At 37.9% G+C, this 18710-nt stretch overlaps 1 protein-coding gene across 1 annotated transcript in view; it reads left to right on the top strand.

Moving 5' to 3' along the window:
• LOC124613600 (neuroendocrine convertase 2) overlaps window positions 1-6447 on the top strand; it is a 1535239-nt gene extending 1528792 nt beyond the window's left edge. The window contains exon 14 of the mRNA XM_047142315.1: window positions 1735-6447. Within this exon, the coding sequence (XP_046998271.1) occupies window positions 1735-1896 (162 nt within the window). The 3' untranslated portion in view covers window positions 1897-6447. The remainder of the gene's footprint in view (window positions 1-1734) is intronic.
• Window positions 6448-18710: the final 12263 nt, after the last annotated feature.

Below are 18710 nucleotides of genomic sequence, written 5' to 3'. Positions count from 1 at the left end.
TGGTTACTGAATATGTATGAACTGTTTAGAGTTTCAGTATAACAGGTCTAAAATACAGGCCCATAGATTGATTTAATTGTTCAGAAAAAGCATAAACTCTTTCATCACAGTTTTTTGTATAGCTGATGGGCTCTGTCTTGTGCAGTGCAACCAGCATGTGTACTTTAAAAAACTAGAGGAAGCCACTAATGTAGTGATATAAAACTGCATTGCAAAACAATAAAAAGAAGATAATTGGGATCACAGTTCATCGTATGACCAATGAAGTCACATCAAATTATGCTAAGATAGTTGCGGTGATGTTCCTGTTAAAACTTCACCCACCTCAAATGGATATAAATATTTAATTAATTGACACAATTGATAAACATAATTTTCTAGGACATTGGTTGATAAGTAACTTTTCATAAATAGAGCATATGTCTGTAAAAATATTATCTGCTTCCTAATCAAAATTACTCCTTATACCATTCAACAAAGCTACCCAAATATAGACTAACATCGACATACCCCCACAGCTATATCCTATAACTTATAAATGGGGAACTAACCCATAGTACAGTATTTTTAGAGTTTTCTTACATATAATTTTGGACAGCTGCCTCAGAAAATACAATACACTGCTTATTTTTCTGAACATAATGCTAACATAATCTTCTCACAAAAGATTGCCATGCAGGTGCAGACCAAAGAATCCACAGTATTCATTGTCTATATACAAAATTTCAGAAATATCTCCTACACATCTGTGGCATGAGTTTCCTTCACTGAACTCCAGTAATTGTTTTTTATGTTAGGCCTATTTACTTTTAGGCCTTGGTTATTAAATACCTACAGTCTATGTGAACATGGCTTCACAAGAGAGTAGTTACTCTAACTGCTAAAATAAACAAACATTAGAGCTGCAGAGACTATTTAATTAAGTGTAATGTACTAATGGTGTATCTTCTTTAGACAATTATTGTTGCTAAATACAATCTAACCACAACTTAAAGCAAAGAACTTCATTTTTACAACACATGGAACAGAGATGATGACCATGTAATACTGAGCAATAAAGAGCAATTAGACAACATGGTATGGCCATTGGCACCAACATAAGATAATGGCATGGCACAAGTCACCTTCAGCTCTTCTCCAGATGCACACAATCACAATTTTCAGTGGAAATCAGGCCATATTTGATGCGAGAATGTCATTCAGCTACTGTGCATGCACAGTGTCCACTTGCTATGAAGGTGCTGCAGAAACACAATCCATTACTGAAGACATTTACATAACTTCTCAAGTTTTATAGGGAATCCATATAGAAATCACTCTTAAGAAGAAAGAAAATTGTTTGGCCTATTAACTGAAAGATATATAAGCCTACACTCACTTATAGATTTCTGAAAACCACTGTCTAACATTCTATTTTTGATACATATCATATTCCAGAGTATTTGTAGTATGTATGTATTTACTTACAAAGCTCAGAACTTATGTGTTTAATGTGTCATTTTGTATCTCCTATCAAATCCAAGTATGTTAGCATTATGATTTTTATTGACGTAAATATATAATTAAATGTCAATTTTCAACATTACAAATGCTGTTAAGCACATATAAAATTAATGTTATTGTTATTATTATTATTATTATCATTAGTTCAAGAAATTTACATTGAAGGGAACTACAAAACACGATGCAGTGTTAAAATGTTGACAATAGCTACAGCCAAACTATTTGTTTCAGGTTGGCTTCAATTCACCAATACCACAAACAGGTTTCCTAAAGGAATGGACTCTGATGCTGCATGGCACACGTGATCCACCATACAGTGAGCTACCTGTCACAGATCCACACTCCAAGCTAGCCATTGTGAAGAAGGCCCATGAAGAGCGCAGCAAGTTGTAGGACTGCCCAAAAGCTGTGACCTTATAACATAATAGCTGTAGACATGGTATGCTACTTTGATACGATGGCTAATTACACTAAACCCACTAATATATAGTTCTCTGGCATCAAACACAACAACATTCTGAGATGTTTGAAATAACTTCCCTTCCTCTGTAAAATTATTTGGTTTGGCAAGTAAGTCACAAGACTTGTTAATTTTTATGTTTCATAACATACAATCAAGCCCCAAAGTTCCTACCATGTCTCACACCCTAATAGAGCAGATTCCTGGAAATACTTATAAAAATTCTTCATCCACAATTTTCTTCTGAGCTCTGCTGTGTTGGTACCAATATTATTTGGGTAATGTTGGTGTTCAACAATATGCAAAACTTTTACTTACTATATTGTGCAGGTTTCCATATTTTAACTGAATGCAACACAGCAGCTGCAATTCTGTTTCCAAAAGCAAAGAAGAAAAAGCTTCTTTCGTACACCTACCTTCATGTAGACAAAATGAATTTGAGGTAGAGAGTGCAAACCAATATGGAAATTAATAGACTTTCATATCTTACCTACAAATTACAGATCTGCATCAAACTTATTCACCAATAGTGTAGAACGTATAACAGAGTAATATGGTGAGAAAAGATCATTTAGCACATTACATCAGTAGTTGCCTGAATAAAATTATGGGGAAAATGGTAAATACGAGAGTCAAATATTTAATTTAGAAAGATTGGATCTGAGAATGAAGACAATGATTGTATCATTACATAAAAATGAAAGGTTACTTCTCCCCTTGATAAATAGTCAAGAATTTTGAACACAGCAGGCCTTTAGGCTTCTGAACTATTTATGAAAATGTTTTGAAGCCACTATGAAAGCATATGTATTAAATCAAAGACAGGGAGAAAAAAAATGGAAATTTGGGGATCACTCTTAAATGAAAAATTTCATTTCATGTTTATTAATTAAGTTAGTAAGAGAAATATTCTTAGTACAAGGGAAAAAATTTTGAGCTGTTGACAAAATATGCTGTAATACGAATGTTCTAATGGTTTCCTCAATTAGCAGTACTAATAGAGTTATTTCAGAATACAAAATAAACTATTACTTCAGTTAGTTCATTTATTATGCAAAGCTCATTTTCTCTTCAAGTCTTTATATGATGACTAAGTATGTTTCCAAAAAGTTACAGTTTTAAATTATTATCAGACTGAATATTTTACACGTTACTGTTTTCCACATGCAGTGAGTAAATTATGTCACTAGCACCATATGCATACACAAAGTCTGAAGAAATAATATGCAACAAATATAATCACTCACTTGGTAAGTGGTTGATTAACAGGGTACACACTGTTACATAATCCCAGCTGGTATGCCTACCATTTGTTTGACAGCTTTTCCCTACTATGTCTGAGAAATGTCAGACTGCCAGTGCACAAAAGGTTTTGTCCATCAAAATGTGTTACAGATTATGCATCTATAGACAGATATTTTTCTGTAATTCATTATTTTAAAATATTTCAGTCTATTTTCTTCAAACCTGTAATTTCAATGAAAAACTGAAGCTTAGATATGCAGCTATGGCTAAAATTAATATTCTTCACATTACCATAAATGCCTCTGAGTAGGATTTCATACTTATTTGCACTCTTTACCTCTGATACTCCTCTTTTATTTAAAAAAGACGCTGTAGAAATAAATAGCAGTAATTAGTACCTTATTTTGAGAGCAATCAAGCTGTTGGACAAGATTGGTGAGCATTAAAATGAGTATCATTTTTACATACTTTTTACTTTCCAAAATCATTGCAGAGTACTGAACTCTGTATGAAAGTATTAAATGTTTAATTTTGTGATACATACAGATTACGCATTACTGTACCTGCTGTTATTTATTTATTTTTCCTCAGAGACTGTTTCCTGTAAAATGAATTATTGTATCTGGTAGATTGTTGTTAATATCAAAGTGGAGGTTAAATTCTATTTTTATAATTTTATTCTTTTGTTAGTGAATTGTTATCTGGAGCACAAATGTTTCATTCTGTAAATAAAAACAAACAGTATCTCTTCAAATGAGAATCAAACTTACTGTTTAAGACAAATATCACTACAACAGTTTTCTTCTTTCGTTACCTGTTCTAAGAATAAATTTATGAACAGTTCAGTCATTCCCTGTACAATAACATAGCATGAAAGAGCACTGTATACAGCATATGTGGGCGATGAAATCCTAAATAGTAGTTCTTAATATGCTTCATGCAGTAACACTCTCTGTGAAAACAAATCTCTCTGAATTTCATAATCAGATGTCATTGTGGCTGAACTGTCAAAAGTACAAATAAATGTCAAGCTCTAGGAAGCCTGATGTTATCTACTTTTATGCTAAATTATTGCTTCTCTTCCATTCATAACTATAAGTATAAATTTCTTCTGTCAATGTGTGATGACTCACCTTCTGGAATTATATAACGACTTTGACACTTCCCTCTGTAAAGAATTTTCCTGTAACTGTTCAACAGAATGTGTTTGATTAGCTGATCTATGTTATCAATCTGACGTAAATATTATCAGAGTGAAAATTTCTTTTTATTTCTGTACAAATAAAAATAAATTATGTTCCTTCCAAACAATCCAGATATTATTTCCCCTTTTTAAAGTCTCATACCAAATATCATTTTATAATGAAGTTCATAGTACATATATTTCCACATGTAAAAAGAAACAATTTTTACAATAAATGAAAATTGGCAACTACTTTTTTCACTCAAAATCAAGAACAATTTGTCAGTGCAGTGCATCATGGAAACCTTTCCTTTTCTTTATAACAGGTTAACGTTGACACTGTTGATGTTTTTCCTCTCTTTCTAACAGCTGAATCTCTGAGTTCTTGGTTTCATGTTGATCAAATAACCAAATGGCCTTCATATTACTATCAGTTAACCAACTTAAACATCCTTAACTAGTAATATGAGGGGCCATTCTAATCAGATAAATAATGTTTCTTCCTCTAAACAACTACCTAACTGGGCCAGCTATTCAATTGCTTAGCTGAATTATCTTCTATGCCTGCATGAGATTATGAATGGTAAAAAGTCTTGCTACAATAAAGGATTATTGCTAAGCCAGCTGCCATCAAATGGCATCCTTCTGTCCCTTCCCCTTTCATATTCCCGTCCCTGTTCCTCTCTCTCTCTCTCTCTCTCTCTCTCTCTCTCTCTCTCTCTCTCTCTCTATCTGTCTGTCTGTCTGTCTGTCTACCTATCTGTCTGTGTATTCATACCTGTCTCATTCTCTCTCCTGATGTTATAACTGTGAGAGTACCGATGGGAAACATAGTGGAAAGTTGAAAATTTTGTGGAGAAACTGGAGTAGAACACCGTTTTCCATTTTCCATTCTTCTCTTGTCCCACATTGTGCATAATTTTCCATGATCTTATCTTATTCATGTTTCTTGCCTTCCATGTGCTCAGATTAGCCCACTGCTTGCACAAAATGAACTGAATCACCAGAAGTAATATGAATGGAAGTTCAGCAGCTCACAATAACCCTTTCCTTTTTGCATGTTTCTTCACTGTTATTTAGTATCTTAATCATGACTGATGATCTGAGTTGTTGCTTTCATTTCCTCTATAATGTTCTGTTCTCTACAATCACAATTAAAATGTGACTAGATTTATGGAACAAAGCTGTTTCTTTCATGGAAACAAACACATTACACAAAACATACTCAGAAAGTTAAAAGTAATTAACAGTCTGTCACTTCCAGATTAAGTATTTCATATTGAAATTTTGGAAAATTCTAGTCATTTTTGAGACTGTTTACTGCAGAATTTTTGGTGTATAACTATAATAAAAGTGAATGAATTGTAAAGCTAAAGTAACTGTTCATATCAACAAAGTCTCGATTATTACAAATATTTTTAATTTACAATTTACATCCATACTCAGATTACCTAAAACTCAGTTCACATAAATGCCAAAAAAAAGGGCGAGGAGAAAATAGTTTTATTTTTGTGAAATGAAATTGACATAAACAATTTGGAAATGTATCAGACGAAGTAGCTCCTTAATCCATGCAAGAAGCTATTCTGAAATGAATTTATGTCACTAGTTTACCTTTTGCTACAAGTATGATCTTATATCCAAACAAATTCTCTGCAAAACATCAAGATGTATATGGGATATTTCCTATTTTTAAATGTCTCCAGTAACACTGATTTCAATATTTTGTCATAATAGTTATAATATTGTTTACATAAAATTGAGAAGCACTTTGTTTCTTGTTTTTCTGTTCCTCTATATCATAAATTAAATACTCCAAATTCTCAGAAGCATTCTATGATCTGAATGAGTGGGCAGATTCAAGAAAGCATTTTTACTGTTGATGGTTGGTACAGAACTGTAGCTTCTTTTGGCACAGTTTTTTTACTGTATTTTTGTTTATGTTCTAAAGTTTCTACCTTCCTTTAATTGCATCAGACTTTCAATGTGGCATTTTACATCAGACTTTTGCTGTGGTATTTTAACTCTCTCTCTCTCTCTCTCTCTCTCTCTCTCTCTCTCTCTCTCTTTCTCCCTCCCACCCTCCATCCGTCCCTCCCTCCCTCCCACTCTCTTTGTGTGCATGTGTTTTTGTGGATGTGTGTGTGTTTCCATGCTGTATCATTATATTAATATAAATTTTATTATTACAGTTGGCATACCTATTGTTATTGTCAGTGAAACACACTCAGTACCAAACATTATTATTCATATTAACATTGTTATTATTATTATTATTAATTATATATATTCATTTCAATTGATACTAAACTACTTGCATTTGGATTAGTATATTGTGTGATGTTCAGCACTGACACTAGCACAAATGTTGACATTGTACAAAGTAAGTGTGAGATATTATGTTTAACAGTACATTAGTGAAACCATGACTATAGTGGTGGTTTCTACGAAGTCACAATGTAAATAATATAACTGCCATGTATTATTATACTGAAAGAAAGATTTTATTTCTTTGATTCACTTTTATTTATCATTATTTTACAGAAAGTAATCTACAATATCAAAATTCGTAAAACAAAATGAGAAAAATTGAAAGGAACTAATACAGGTGTGGCTTTTTATCTCCATGAAACAGCAGTGTTCATTTACTTTACCATTTTATAGATACCTATAAATCGAAATAGGTAAGGCATTTCTCTTTGCCTGAGAGCCTCTTTTTTTTCCTTTTTTGCACATAAACAAGGTCTGTTAATACTTGGTACATAAATTACAAACAAACTGATATGTAAACAGAGGGGGTGTCACAGTTTATGTATTTTGTATATTACATTTTGAATTTCTTTTTCTTTCAAGTATACTGTACTGACTCTATGTAATAAATTACTAGTGAGAGAGAACTGCATAGGGAGATCAGTATTGTTAACATCCAGTTGCAGTTTTACAGTGCCGTTTACAAGAAATGGAGTACTGTTTTTATTGAAGGTCTGAAAAAACACATCATGTGTATATATGTAGGTAGAAATGTTTATAGTGTGTAAGAAAAATGTATTACATAAACAAATCCATCTCTTCCTCTTTAATAATGTAGTACCAATCAACTGAAAAATAGCTTGTCTTAAGATAGTGCATTCTTCTTCACTAAAGTAGGTTTCAGACTGGTGAAAACAAAGTCTATTTACAACTGTTAGTGCTTGAAGTAATAAAGTAGGGATATTCTGTACTAATGACATAATTGTATAGGCAGATTTTCAGCAAAATGTGTCAGTACAGCTTAGAGGGACCAGAGATATATTTAAATACATTCCCTATTTGTCTACCTACAACATATTAAACAGCACTGGTGTAACTGACTGTCATATTTCATTATTATAACACCAAGTGGTGTTAACATGAATATTTTATGGAGTTTACAGTTCTTTTAAAATATATACCAGCACAGTGACAGAATGAGTAATCATTGTTTATTTTATGTGCATTCCAATTATTTTTATTTTTAACTGCAAATAACAAACCACAAAATATGTCATATTCTCTTATAAGCACACGTTCAAACGAAAATGTGGGAGCAAGATATTGGAAAGTGACAAATGAAGCATACTCTCATTCAGAAAATATTTTATTGTAATTTTATGTAATATCATAGACAGACATGTAAAGTATATGCTTACTGTAATGGCAAAAGGAAATAAAATATGGTTCATTTCTTAATTGATGCAAAATGCTAACTTTGTGTAACTGTGCCACATACTGAAAACTATTCACTAAGGGTAAAGAGTGAGCTAACAATATATGTGTAACTGACAAAATAGTTACACTATACATACTCATGACAATTTAAAAATTACTACTTTGATTTCATTTATGGCTTATGCTCAGAAACCTATATTGATCTGTAGGGTATATTAGAGAACTCTGACAAGCAATGCTATGTAAAGAGATATAGTTAGATAGAGAAACAAAATTAGAATGTTTACAAAGGACTGTTTTCAGAATTCTTGAGATGACACATGAAGCACAAAAGCACAAAACATCCAACTGCAGAGTATTTTATGAGAAATATTGATACAGTTGGTAGTGCCTGCTAATTTTTGTTATTCTAATAATTACAAAAAGTATTTTATGATAAAATAGCAGAGGATTTGAAGCTTAAGTTGGTTGATAGTATGAGTTTCAATTCTGATAACCAAAATTTTAGTAGGATATTATGTGAATTTTTCTCTGAAATGGGACAGTACCCTGAACTATACTGTGTTACATCCCAAATGCCTTCCTCTTGTGTCATGTTATAGTGAAATAACCCAATCACAACTGCTGTTTGTAGAGAATGTATTTAACCAAGCAACACAGCGTGACATCATAATAGCATACAAATCACAAGGACAATCTTTTTGATCTATAAACTTTTGGAATGTTACTTCAGATCTCAGTGTCTCCTTGGGCATCATTCATTCCTTGTAGAACCACTACAGTGAGGAAGTTTTAAATCATTATACTGCTTGGACAAGATAGTACATTAACTCATTAAAGTCCCTCAAATCACCTCAGAAGGACCATTTTAGCCACAAGTCCAATCAAACAGTAAAGAACAGTTTGCAGAATTAACTTATGAACCTGACATCCTGTCAGTGTGCCTTGTTTCAAGTGGCAACATTACATAGCCCACTCTCTGATCACCCAAACCCACATCAACTAATCAATTTACTACTGGAGATCCATGATATTTACAAATGACTTAAGATTTACTCTGACAAGTGCAGTATAACCACCTTTTTGGGGATAAATGTTGTCAAAATAAAATGATTTAGAATAAATATCTTTACAAAATATTAATTTTGTCAATTGTACCCAAAATAAATGTTCTTATAAAGTTGGGTGGGTATAATGCAGTTTGTTCAAAATAATAAATGTTCACCAGAACCTATCTTCATTTCTACGTTTCATTGCAGTTGACATTTCCTGTAATTTTCTTAAGTAAAAATGGGCCACAGAACACCATGGTTCTCAGAAGACTTGAAAAGTTAATTACTGTTTCAGCTGTACAGTTGTGCAATTTTTTATGCCACACGGTGCTGCTCAAGATCTTACATCAAACTGGACCTCCCACATGATTTCTTGTGAGTATTATGTACTCTTACTAACAACCGAGGTATTATTGCATAAAATAAATTTGCTAATTACAATTACTGATAACTTCAAAATAATTATCATCCAGTGGTTACAATTGAAATATGTGGAATAAGATACAAAGAAAATTACAGATCTCTCGTTTTCATGGAAAAATAAGTGAAATGATGTGAATAAACAATGCCGATTACACTTTTGCTACTTTAACTGAACAGCATTATCCCAGATATTCCTACCGTATTTCCTGGTCCAAAATTGAGCACGTTACTTTTTATTGTAAGCAGAATTTCAATACATAATACAGCAGCCCAAATTAATATTTTTTTACATTGTTTATTTCGTTTTGTTTTATGAATTGCAATAAATAAAATGTAATTACATATTGTTATGTTAGCCACCAACATAGCAAGATGATGGTATGGTAAACACAGTTGTTACAGGTTTCAAACATTATATTTGCAGTGTATCTGGTACCTCTTTTGTTACTCAATTTTTCATAAATGAAAGGCTCCAATTGCAATGAAACAAATTGACAGCATATGTTCCTGATAATGGATGGAAGTAATATCAGTGAGTACTTTGATATGAAGTTATTGAAAATTACGTTACTGAGCTTGAAATGTGAAATTACTTATATGGGTCTTACCTAATGACATAACAGTTAATCATGCAATCCAAATTCATTTTGAAATCATATGATAAATGAGCTGTTACATTTCACACAGATGTGTGCTCATGTGTCAAGACACTGAGATGAGTGGCAAATGCCAAACACTACCCAACAGGGCATCATATGAAACAAGGTTTGGGTGGTAAGTGTGAGTGGCAATATAAATCTTCCCTTGTTTATTGTTGCCACATCACCAGGGTGTACTGCAAGCAGACCAAGGTATTCAATGTGGTAGCTGCCACTTATACAGGGTGTTACAAAAAGGTGCAGCCAAACTTTCAGGAAACATTCCTCACACACAAATAAAGAAATGATGTTATGTGGACATGTGTCCGGAAATGCTTAATTTCCACGTTAGAGCTCATTTTAGTTTCATCAGTATGTACTGTACTTCCTCGATTCACCACCAGTTGGCCCAATTGAAGGAAGGTAATGTTGACTTTGGTGCTTGTGTTGACATGCGACTCATTGCTCTACAGTACTAGCATCAAGTACATCAGTATGTAGCATCAACAGGTTAGTGTTCATCACGAACGTGGTTTTGCAGTCAGTGCAATGTTTACATATGCGGAGTTGGCAGATGCCCATTTGATGTATGGATTAGCATGGGGCAATAGCCGTGGCTTGGTAGTTTTGTATTGAGACAGATTTCCAGAACGTAGGTGTCCTAACAGTACCTTTTTGTAACACCCTGTAGTACCATCCCCATCACATTAACACATAACAATACTGGTGCACATATAGTAGAAATAATAAGAAATGTGTTTAAACATTACATTTTCAAGTGTGGAGTACCACTGGTGAGTTCAAACAGCAGTCTTACCAAGCACATGGTTAGCATGCTATAGAGATGTATCTGTGGGTATCCTGTTAATGAATAATCACAACAAGAACTAGTAAAGGCTCCTCTTGATGAATATGAACAAATACCAGTACCATAGGGTGATAACTGTGAGCTTATACAACAAAAGCTTAAGATGGCGTGCACGATACTGAAGCTCTCATACTGTGATGAAAGTCACCATGGATGACTGGATCAGTGGCAATGTCCCTGATATTTTTGCCATTGTTTCACAATAATACTTTTAGTTGAGAAAATGAATGAGTTATGCTCTGTTGCAGACTTTTTTAAAGATGTATACTTCAAATTTGTTTGTACAATATTGGACAGTTCAGAGATAATGACTCAACAGGTACCTCTTTATTACTGAATCTGTCATTGCATTACATACAGTTAATCACTTAATGTGGTGTCTCAGTTGGACAGTGTTAACTCTACAGTATGGAGAGCTTAGAAATCAGACAGGACAACAGTGTTCCTATTAGTTACTATTAGTGAATAGTACTAAATAACTCAAGAGGCTCCTCAAACATAACTCCGTTTTGAGTCTCAATTAATAGTGGTTTTATACCAGACACCATTTATTTCAGACCCAATAATAAGGAAGACATAAGAATGAGTATCAGTGTATCAATAATCACACAGGCAAGAAATATCCAAAACATTCTACAACTTAGCTGCGAGCAGCATGTGCTCAACTTAACTGAATTAGAATTTTCAAACATTCTAGTAATTACTGATGTTGAGCCTTCTATCCATCCATTACCATTTCATTCATGGAAATTAAATACATATGCATGGGTGTAATAAGGAGAGTATGTACTTAGAAACAATATACTTTTTTAGATAAATACACATCAGACAACTGAAAACTTTAACACCAACTATCACTCATTGAGCATGGTGTACATAACAGCAAAACAGCTGAACATTTTATTACTGTTTTAAGTGAGACCAAAGAGCAGCACTGCAATATGAACAGATGAGATTATGGATACGGATCGTAATATATGTAATAAACAGTTCTCAAGTTTCCTACATACACATATATTTTATCATAAAGACTGATACACATGAACACTGCATGAAGTACAAAGGAAGACTGAATTAAACATGGCGGCTCATCAGAGCAGTTAATATTCCAAAGATTATAATTTTGTAATTTGTGTGGTTGATGTGACCTATCAACACCACACAGCACACCCCGTCCCCGCAGTACGGCCTATGAGACCTGATGGTGTGGGTCATGTGGGTGTCAGCATCGGCATGAGTGGTGTGAGGTAGCAGGCGCATGACCGGAAGCTCCATCTCCATCCGGTCGGCATGCGAAGGTACAGAGGGCAGCCACCGGTCCAACTCATAATCCGAAAACCATCGAGGGCGAATGATGCGTTGGCCAACTTGCGAGTAGTGGTATGGGAGAGGAGACGGCATGTGAGTGTGCCTTCCCCGAATGCAGACTAAGCCGTCTGAAGAAATGAAAGCTCAAAAACAAGACGGATCACACTCTTGTGGAAGGGATAATCTTGACACTGATTTCCTCGGTGAGGGTCGGGTCTCTGCTGTCAGTGAGCAGTACAAGCACACGATTATCTAACACCATAATTGACACGTCGTTGACTCAGTCAGGTGGTACATTGCAGTGCAAAATGAAGGACAGGGTGTTCACATTTCAAGTATGTGAAATGTCTTCAAAACCTGTGAATGGGGATGATGATGACATGCGTGAGGAAGCTGCTAACTGCGGTGGTGAATCGCTGGATGGAGAAAACCAACTCGAGGTTGAACAGACTCATTAGCGGGTTCGTCAAAAGAACATGTGCTTGGGCAGTCCAACTGGGAAGGCAGAAGGGTGTCGGAGTCTACAAAGACAGGCTTGAGCCTGTGTCGAGAAACCATTTGCAGGTGATCTTTTATCATAATGTTGAACATCATCTCACCCCTCCAGAGTACTTCGAAGGGGCCGAGGTAAGATAGTTGTAAGGGTTGTCTGACAGAGTCACCCCTGAGCATGACATGTGAGCAAGAGCTGAGTGTGGTTAGCATGTAAGTGTCAGGTGGGGAATGGCTGACAGGTGGGTGTAGCCAGGTGTTTCTAAAGTCCGCACGCATCCTTCCAATAAAGTCTGGGAAGGAGGGAGAATCCCCGGGATCTTGGGGGAGAATTAGTTCCCCAAGTGAAACCGGGTTTTTGTTGAAAACGAATTCGGAAATAGTCTTATGTAAATCTGGTTTAAATGTAGAACATAGGCCCAGCAACACCCAAGGAAGTGTGTCGGACCAGAGACAGTCATGGCTCCTGAGTGCAGTTTTAAGGGTGCGTTGCCATCTTTCTACCAACCCGTTGCTTTGCAGGTGATAGGCTGTCATATGGATCTTTTTAATACCACAAAGATTACAGAGAATTGTAAAAAGTGCAGACTCAAACTGTCGATCCTGGTCGGTTGTGATTGTGGACAGGCAGCCAAACCTAGTGATCAAAGAAGAACCGAATCCTTTGGCCACAGTTTCTGCTGTGATGGTGGGTAAGGGGACAGCTTCCACCCAACGAGACATTCGGTCTATTGTGGACAGGATATGCCTGTGGCCTTCCAACAGAGACAGGGGACTGATAAGGTCAAAGTCAGTGCAAAAATGTTTGACAGCCTCGTACACTGCCAGAAGCTCTCTATCAAAACTGGAATATTTCTTCTGTGCTGTAGACAGTTTTTGGAGAAGAAATGAAGTGGTGAAACTGTGTCGACTGTGCTCTCTTGTAATACTGCCCTGACCGCGATGTCACTGGCGTCCTTAGTGATGAAAGAACCCCGAAAGCCTCTAGCATGGGTTCAGTGCAATGGACTTGTTTAATGCTCGAAGTTTGTTTGCCAGAGAGCAAGTCTGTCAGCGGGGCCTGCACGGTGGCAGCAGAAGGTAGATGATGGCAGTAGTAATTTATAGTACCTAGGAAATGTCTGAGTTCTTTGTACATAGCTGGAGGTGGCAATGACGTGATAGATCACATGCGGGATTTGGGAGGCTGTATTCCATCTGCTGAGACAGTTTAACCCAGAAATGTCACAGAAGACTGACACAATTGGAATATTTCTTTTTTGACCTCGACACCATTGGATACCAAAGTCTGGAGGGCATGGGATAAATGATCTTCGTGGTCTTCAGTCGATTTGCTGAAAATGGGTATGTCAACCAGGTATATGAAGCAGAACACGAATAGTTGTAAGATTGAGTCAATGAAACATTGCCACGTTTGTGCCGCATACTTTAAACCAAATGGCATGAAGTTGTACTGGAAGAAACCGAGCGGTGTATTGATCACAGTCTTTGGAATGTCTTCCAGCGCTAAGGGAATCTGGTGATAAGCACGTTTGCAGTCAATCACACTGAAGATTGTGGCGCCTGATAACATATGAGTGAAATCGTTTATATTTGGCATGGGGTAATTGTCCATGACAGTGCAAGCATTTAAACATCTGTAATCACCATACATTCAAAAAGAATGGTCATGTTTGGTGACGATGTGAATTGGTGAAGACTAATTCCTGTCTGATGGCTGTAGAATGCCTGCCTCCAGAAGTTTGTTAATTTGCTGCCAGGCCACGCACAACTTAATGGGGTGAGGCCTCTAGCCTTGTGTCTAATAGGGGGGCCAGCAGTGGTAATTATCTTGTGTGTCATGCTGTCAGTGACAGAAGAGACTGAGAACCGCACATGAGGCTGAGTAACGTTCTAACGTGGAGTTTTGGGATGAGTGGGGTGCGATGAGGTGTAGCCGTTAGCGCGAGTGGGAAAAGGCAGCATGAAAGTCACATGTCTATTACGCGAGCAAGGCGTGGACTTGTTTGTAGAGATCGGCTGCACGTGCAGCACGGAGCGAAGTGGGGCGCGCAGCAACTGTCTGTTGTTAACTTTGTCTTGGGTAACTGGTGCAGGCAAGAGAGGCACTGGTGTCGCATGAGGGACAGCAATGGACACCGAGTTGCTTGGTTGGCATGCAGAAGAGGGGGAATGTTCATCAACAAGTGCGGTGGCTGCCTGCGTAGTGGGCATGGTCAATCTGCGTGAGTGACTGTTATTGGAGACACTGTTTGAAACACGAGGCACTGCGCATAGTGGGCGCTTGGGCGGTGCGGAAGTCACTGAACACGAATCGTCACACACAATGCATGTTTTTGAACTAACCTGATGAGTGTTTGAACTGAAGCTTAGCGATGAAGTTCTATCCAGTGAAGGAACTGCAGATTGCAGTTTCAACAGTGAGGTGCGGGCCACAGCGAGGTCGTTGAAAGTGTGAGCAATGCGTTGTTTCAGGTTGTTGTTCTCCTGGCAGAGATGCACCACTGAGTCGTATTCTGAGAGTAGGTTAGTGACACAGGTCACAGTCTTCCCCATGAGGGCAGAACACTTGCGAACTAAATCCCATGTTGTGGTGGAAATGGAACGAGGAGTATGGGTGCCAGAGCACGGTATCTGAATGTTATACAGGTGGTGTAACACTGAACACTGGGCTATGTTCAGGGAGAGCTTGTAATCGGACAAAACCTCCATACAGAGAATTGGTTCATCGATGTCAGCAATGTAGAAGGTCCACGGGAAACGCAGAGAAGGGGATAGGTGCACCATCACTTTCACAGAACCAACAGTTTGTAACGTTGATGCGTTGACAGATTGTAGGAGAGACTTCGTCGGTGAAAAGTCAGTAGGAGCCAACAATTGAGGTATGATAGACACTGCTCGGCCAAGGGGACGACTGGACAGAGTGCAATGTTAGGGGGCGACTGTGAAATTCCCCGCAGGACTCGGCGTCACTTAGTTCCTGTGATCAGCGTTTGGGTGTTGGCAAGGTAACCTGCACTTCTTGGCCTCAGCCCCAAAAATCTTGTGGTACCAACAGTACGGATGAGGCAGCTGTGGTGGTGGTGGTGAATGTGATAGTGGGGAGGCTTGTCCTCGTTAATCTGTTCTGGGACATAAACCGGGATGTATGGAGCGTGGGCGATTCTTGAATCCTCGGAAAGAGGAGAGAGCAAATGCATACTGCCTGGCAGAGTAGAAGGCGTGGAAGCAGAACAGGCCATACCCCTGCCTGCAGACAGCCAGTAAATAGAGGTGTAGTGTCACACAGTGATGGTGGATGGGCTGGGTGTTTCTGGAACAGGAGCGCATACAGCTGATCTGCGATGTGTAGGTGAGAACCGATAGACTCGAAAGAGTGCGGCAGTAGGTGTATCTGTAGGTCGGTAGGTAACTTGGCAGACCATACTGCCAATAGGGTGACATCTGGCATCATGTGTTCACTCACGAGTAACCTGAGGTGAAGCCAAAGTTGTGATGGAGTGCGGTCCCCCAGGTGCTCCTCATACAGAATCTTGATTATCAATTCCTGTGGCGGGCAGGCAACTCTGTCCAATATCGTTTTCTTGGCGAACTTGTACTTCGGTGGCAGTGGAGAGGAAAGTAGAAGATCACAAATTGTGATCCAAGTGGTCGTGAAGGTGTGTGACCAAACATAGGAACTTGGAGTTGTCATCAGTTACTTGATGCAGCTCAAAGAGTTGCACCACCAGTGCAAACCATGACACTGGATTGTCGTTGTATAGAGGAGGTAGCTTGGGTAGGTGGCCTGGAAGTGGAGACGAAGGTGGCTTCGGCGTGTATTGGAAGGCCTGCGGTCCCGCTGCATGGGAGTTCAAGCTGGGATCCGGCATCACCGGAGTGTAAATGTTACTAGCACACACATTTGGAACAACGGCTGGTTGTAATGTCTCTGAAGACACCCGAAAACACTATGTGGCAGGCACGGCTGGTACCGTGGAAGTGAACAGGCGAGCGGTGCATAATGAGGGCCCGTAAACTGGACTGGAAATTGCATGAACATCACTGACATTGTCCAACTCGGAAATGACATGGAAGGCCGTCGCACCAGACGCAGATGGTACTGCAGAAGGAGAGAGCGGTTGTATGGTCAGAATCAATGCCTCCTGTGGGTGAGGGGGGAAGGGTGGGGGGGGGCCTAGAGCTTAAAGTAACAACAACGAGAATTTTCCACCCACACTGGCCACACACCTTTCATGGTACGACCATAAAACACTGGTGAAACCTGTTGGCGGTCACACAGTTGTAGTACAACATTGCTGGGTGAAGAGGCTATGTTGGGTGCACTCGTACCCACATGGTTGCGAAACTGGGTCGCCGGTCCGGTGGTTTGTTCTGGCGAACTGGATGCATAAAAATATCTGTTACTGATCTGTGATCTGTGATCTGTAATCGTTGACTGCATCTGTGTTTTGCACAGAAGGTGGCATTGCACACAGCACTACTGTAACCGATGTTGTGGCACATAGAGGATCAAAGCATGTGTGCGAATTTTGGTCCTTTTGAACTTTGTACAAGTGATCGATTGTCACACTATTTAGTAGATCATCCACTTCACGTTTCATGTGTTGTTGTGCGTAATCCGGCAAAATATAGCCTGAGTCCATTGTTTGAGGTAACTGCGTAACACTTGGTCATTGTGGAGTTTCTAAAGTAGAGTTTATCCTTGTCGAAGATCATTGTCTGTTATCTGGAAAATAACCGATGTCAGAGGGTTGTGTTGGCCTGGTTGTAAGAGCTGGGCCCCCAAATCTTCGTAAAGAATGTTCGGTGATGTAGCCATGGTGTCGGACATGTAATCTGTTGATTCTATATGACCGGGGTGGAAGTTGCAGAAGACGTAGAACTTTTTGTCCAGTGTCACCAATATGGGAGTCTGGATATGGGTTGTAATATATGTAATAAACAGTTTCCAAGTTTCCTATATGCACACATATATTTTACCATAAAGACTGATACACATGAACACTGCATGAAGTACAAAGGCAGACTGAATTAAACATGGCAGCTCGACAGAGCAGTTAATATTCCAAAGGTTGTAATTTGTGTAGTTGATGTGACCTATTGACGCCACAAACGCTTCACAAACTCTCAATGACATGACAGAGTCAGGCATAATTTTTTCGGCACAATGGTGTCTCTCTATATTCTATCTATTTGGGATGCAATGAAGGGAAAGGAAACGGAATCTTTATTTAAACCAGAACAGAAAACATAGGAAGACCAAAACAACAAAGACTATATATAAAAAAAGGTCAGTGTTATAAAACTGATAATAAAATAAAAATCAGCCCTGTAACTCCCCATTTGGTGTCAAGAATATGTAGGATTGCACTGCACTCATTGTCCAGCATGTGTGATTACTGTTTGCTGTTCATTAGTATTAGTGACAGAGAGATGAGGGGTCAGTCACTGGCCATGAAGTCTTCATGGTTTTGTTCTATTGCTCATTACTCTTCCAGGTGTCAGGGTCTTCAGTTATAGTGATAAATGGGTTAATACAGTTCACTGATACTGTAGCAGTTGATCCATCACCATCTATATAATACTTCTCATCCTTGAGGACTACCATTGGGTAAGAGCCATTCAAAGAAAGTCTATATTCAGTAGTGTGTAAATATCCAGATCATGCAATATTAGTTGCTGAATGATTTTAACCTACCAAGGACACAATGGGACCTCTATGTATTCATTGCAAGGGATGCGAATAGACAGTCTTGCAAAATACTTTTGAATATGTTTTGAACATTTCCAAGGGCAGATGTGGACTCTGACCACAATCTATTGGTTATGAACTGTAGATTAAAACTGA

The sequence above is a fragment of the Schistocerca americana genome, chromosome 4 (assembly GCF_021461395.2).
Source record: "Schistocerca americana isolate TAMUIC-IGC-003095 chromosome 4, iqSchAmer2.1, whole genome shotgun sequence".
NCBI classification, from domain to species: Eukaryota; Metazoa; Arthropoda; class Insecta; order Orthoptera; family Acrididae; genus Schistocerca; species Schistocerca americana.
The sequence above is the reverse complement of the archived record's forward strand: the minus strand, read 5'-3'. Positions and strand labels throughout refer to the sequence as shown.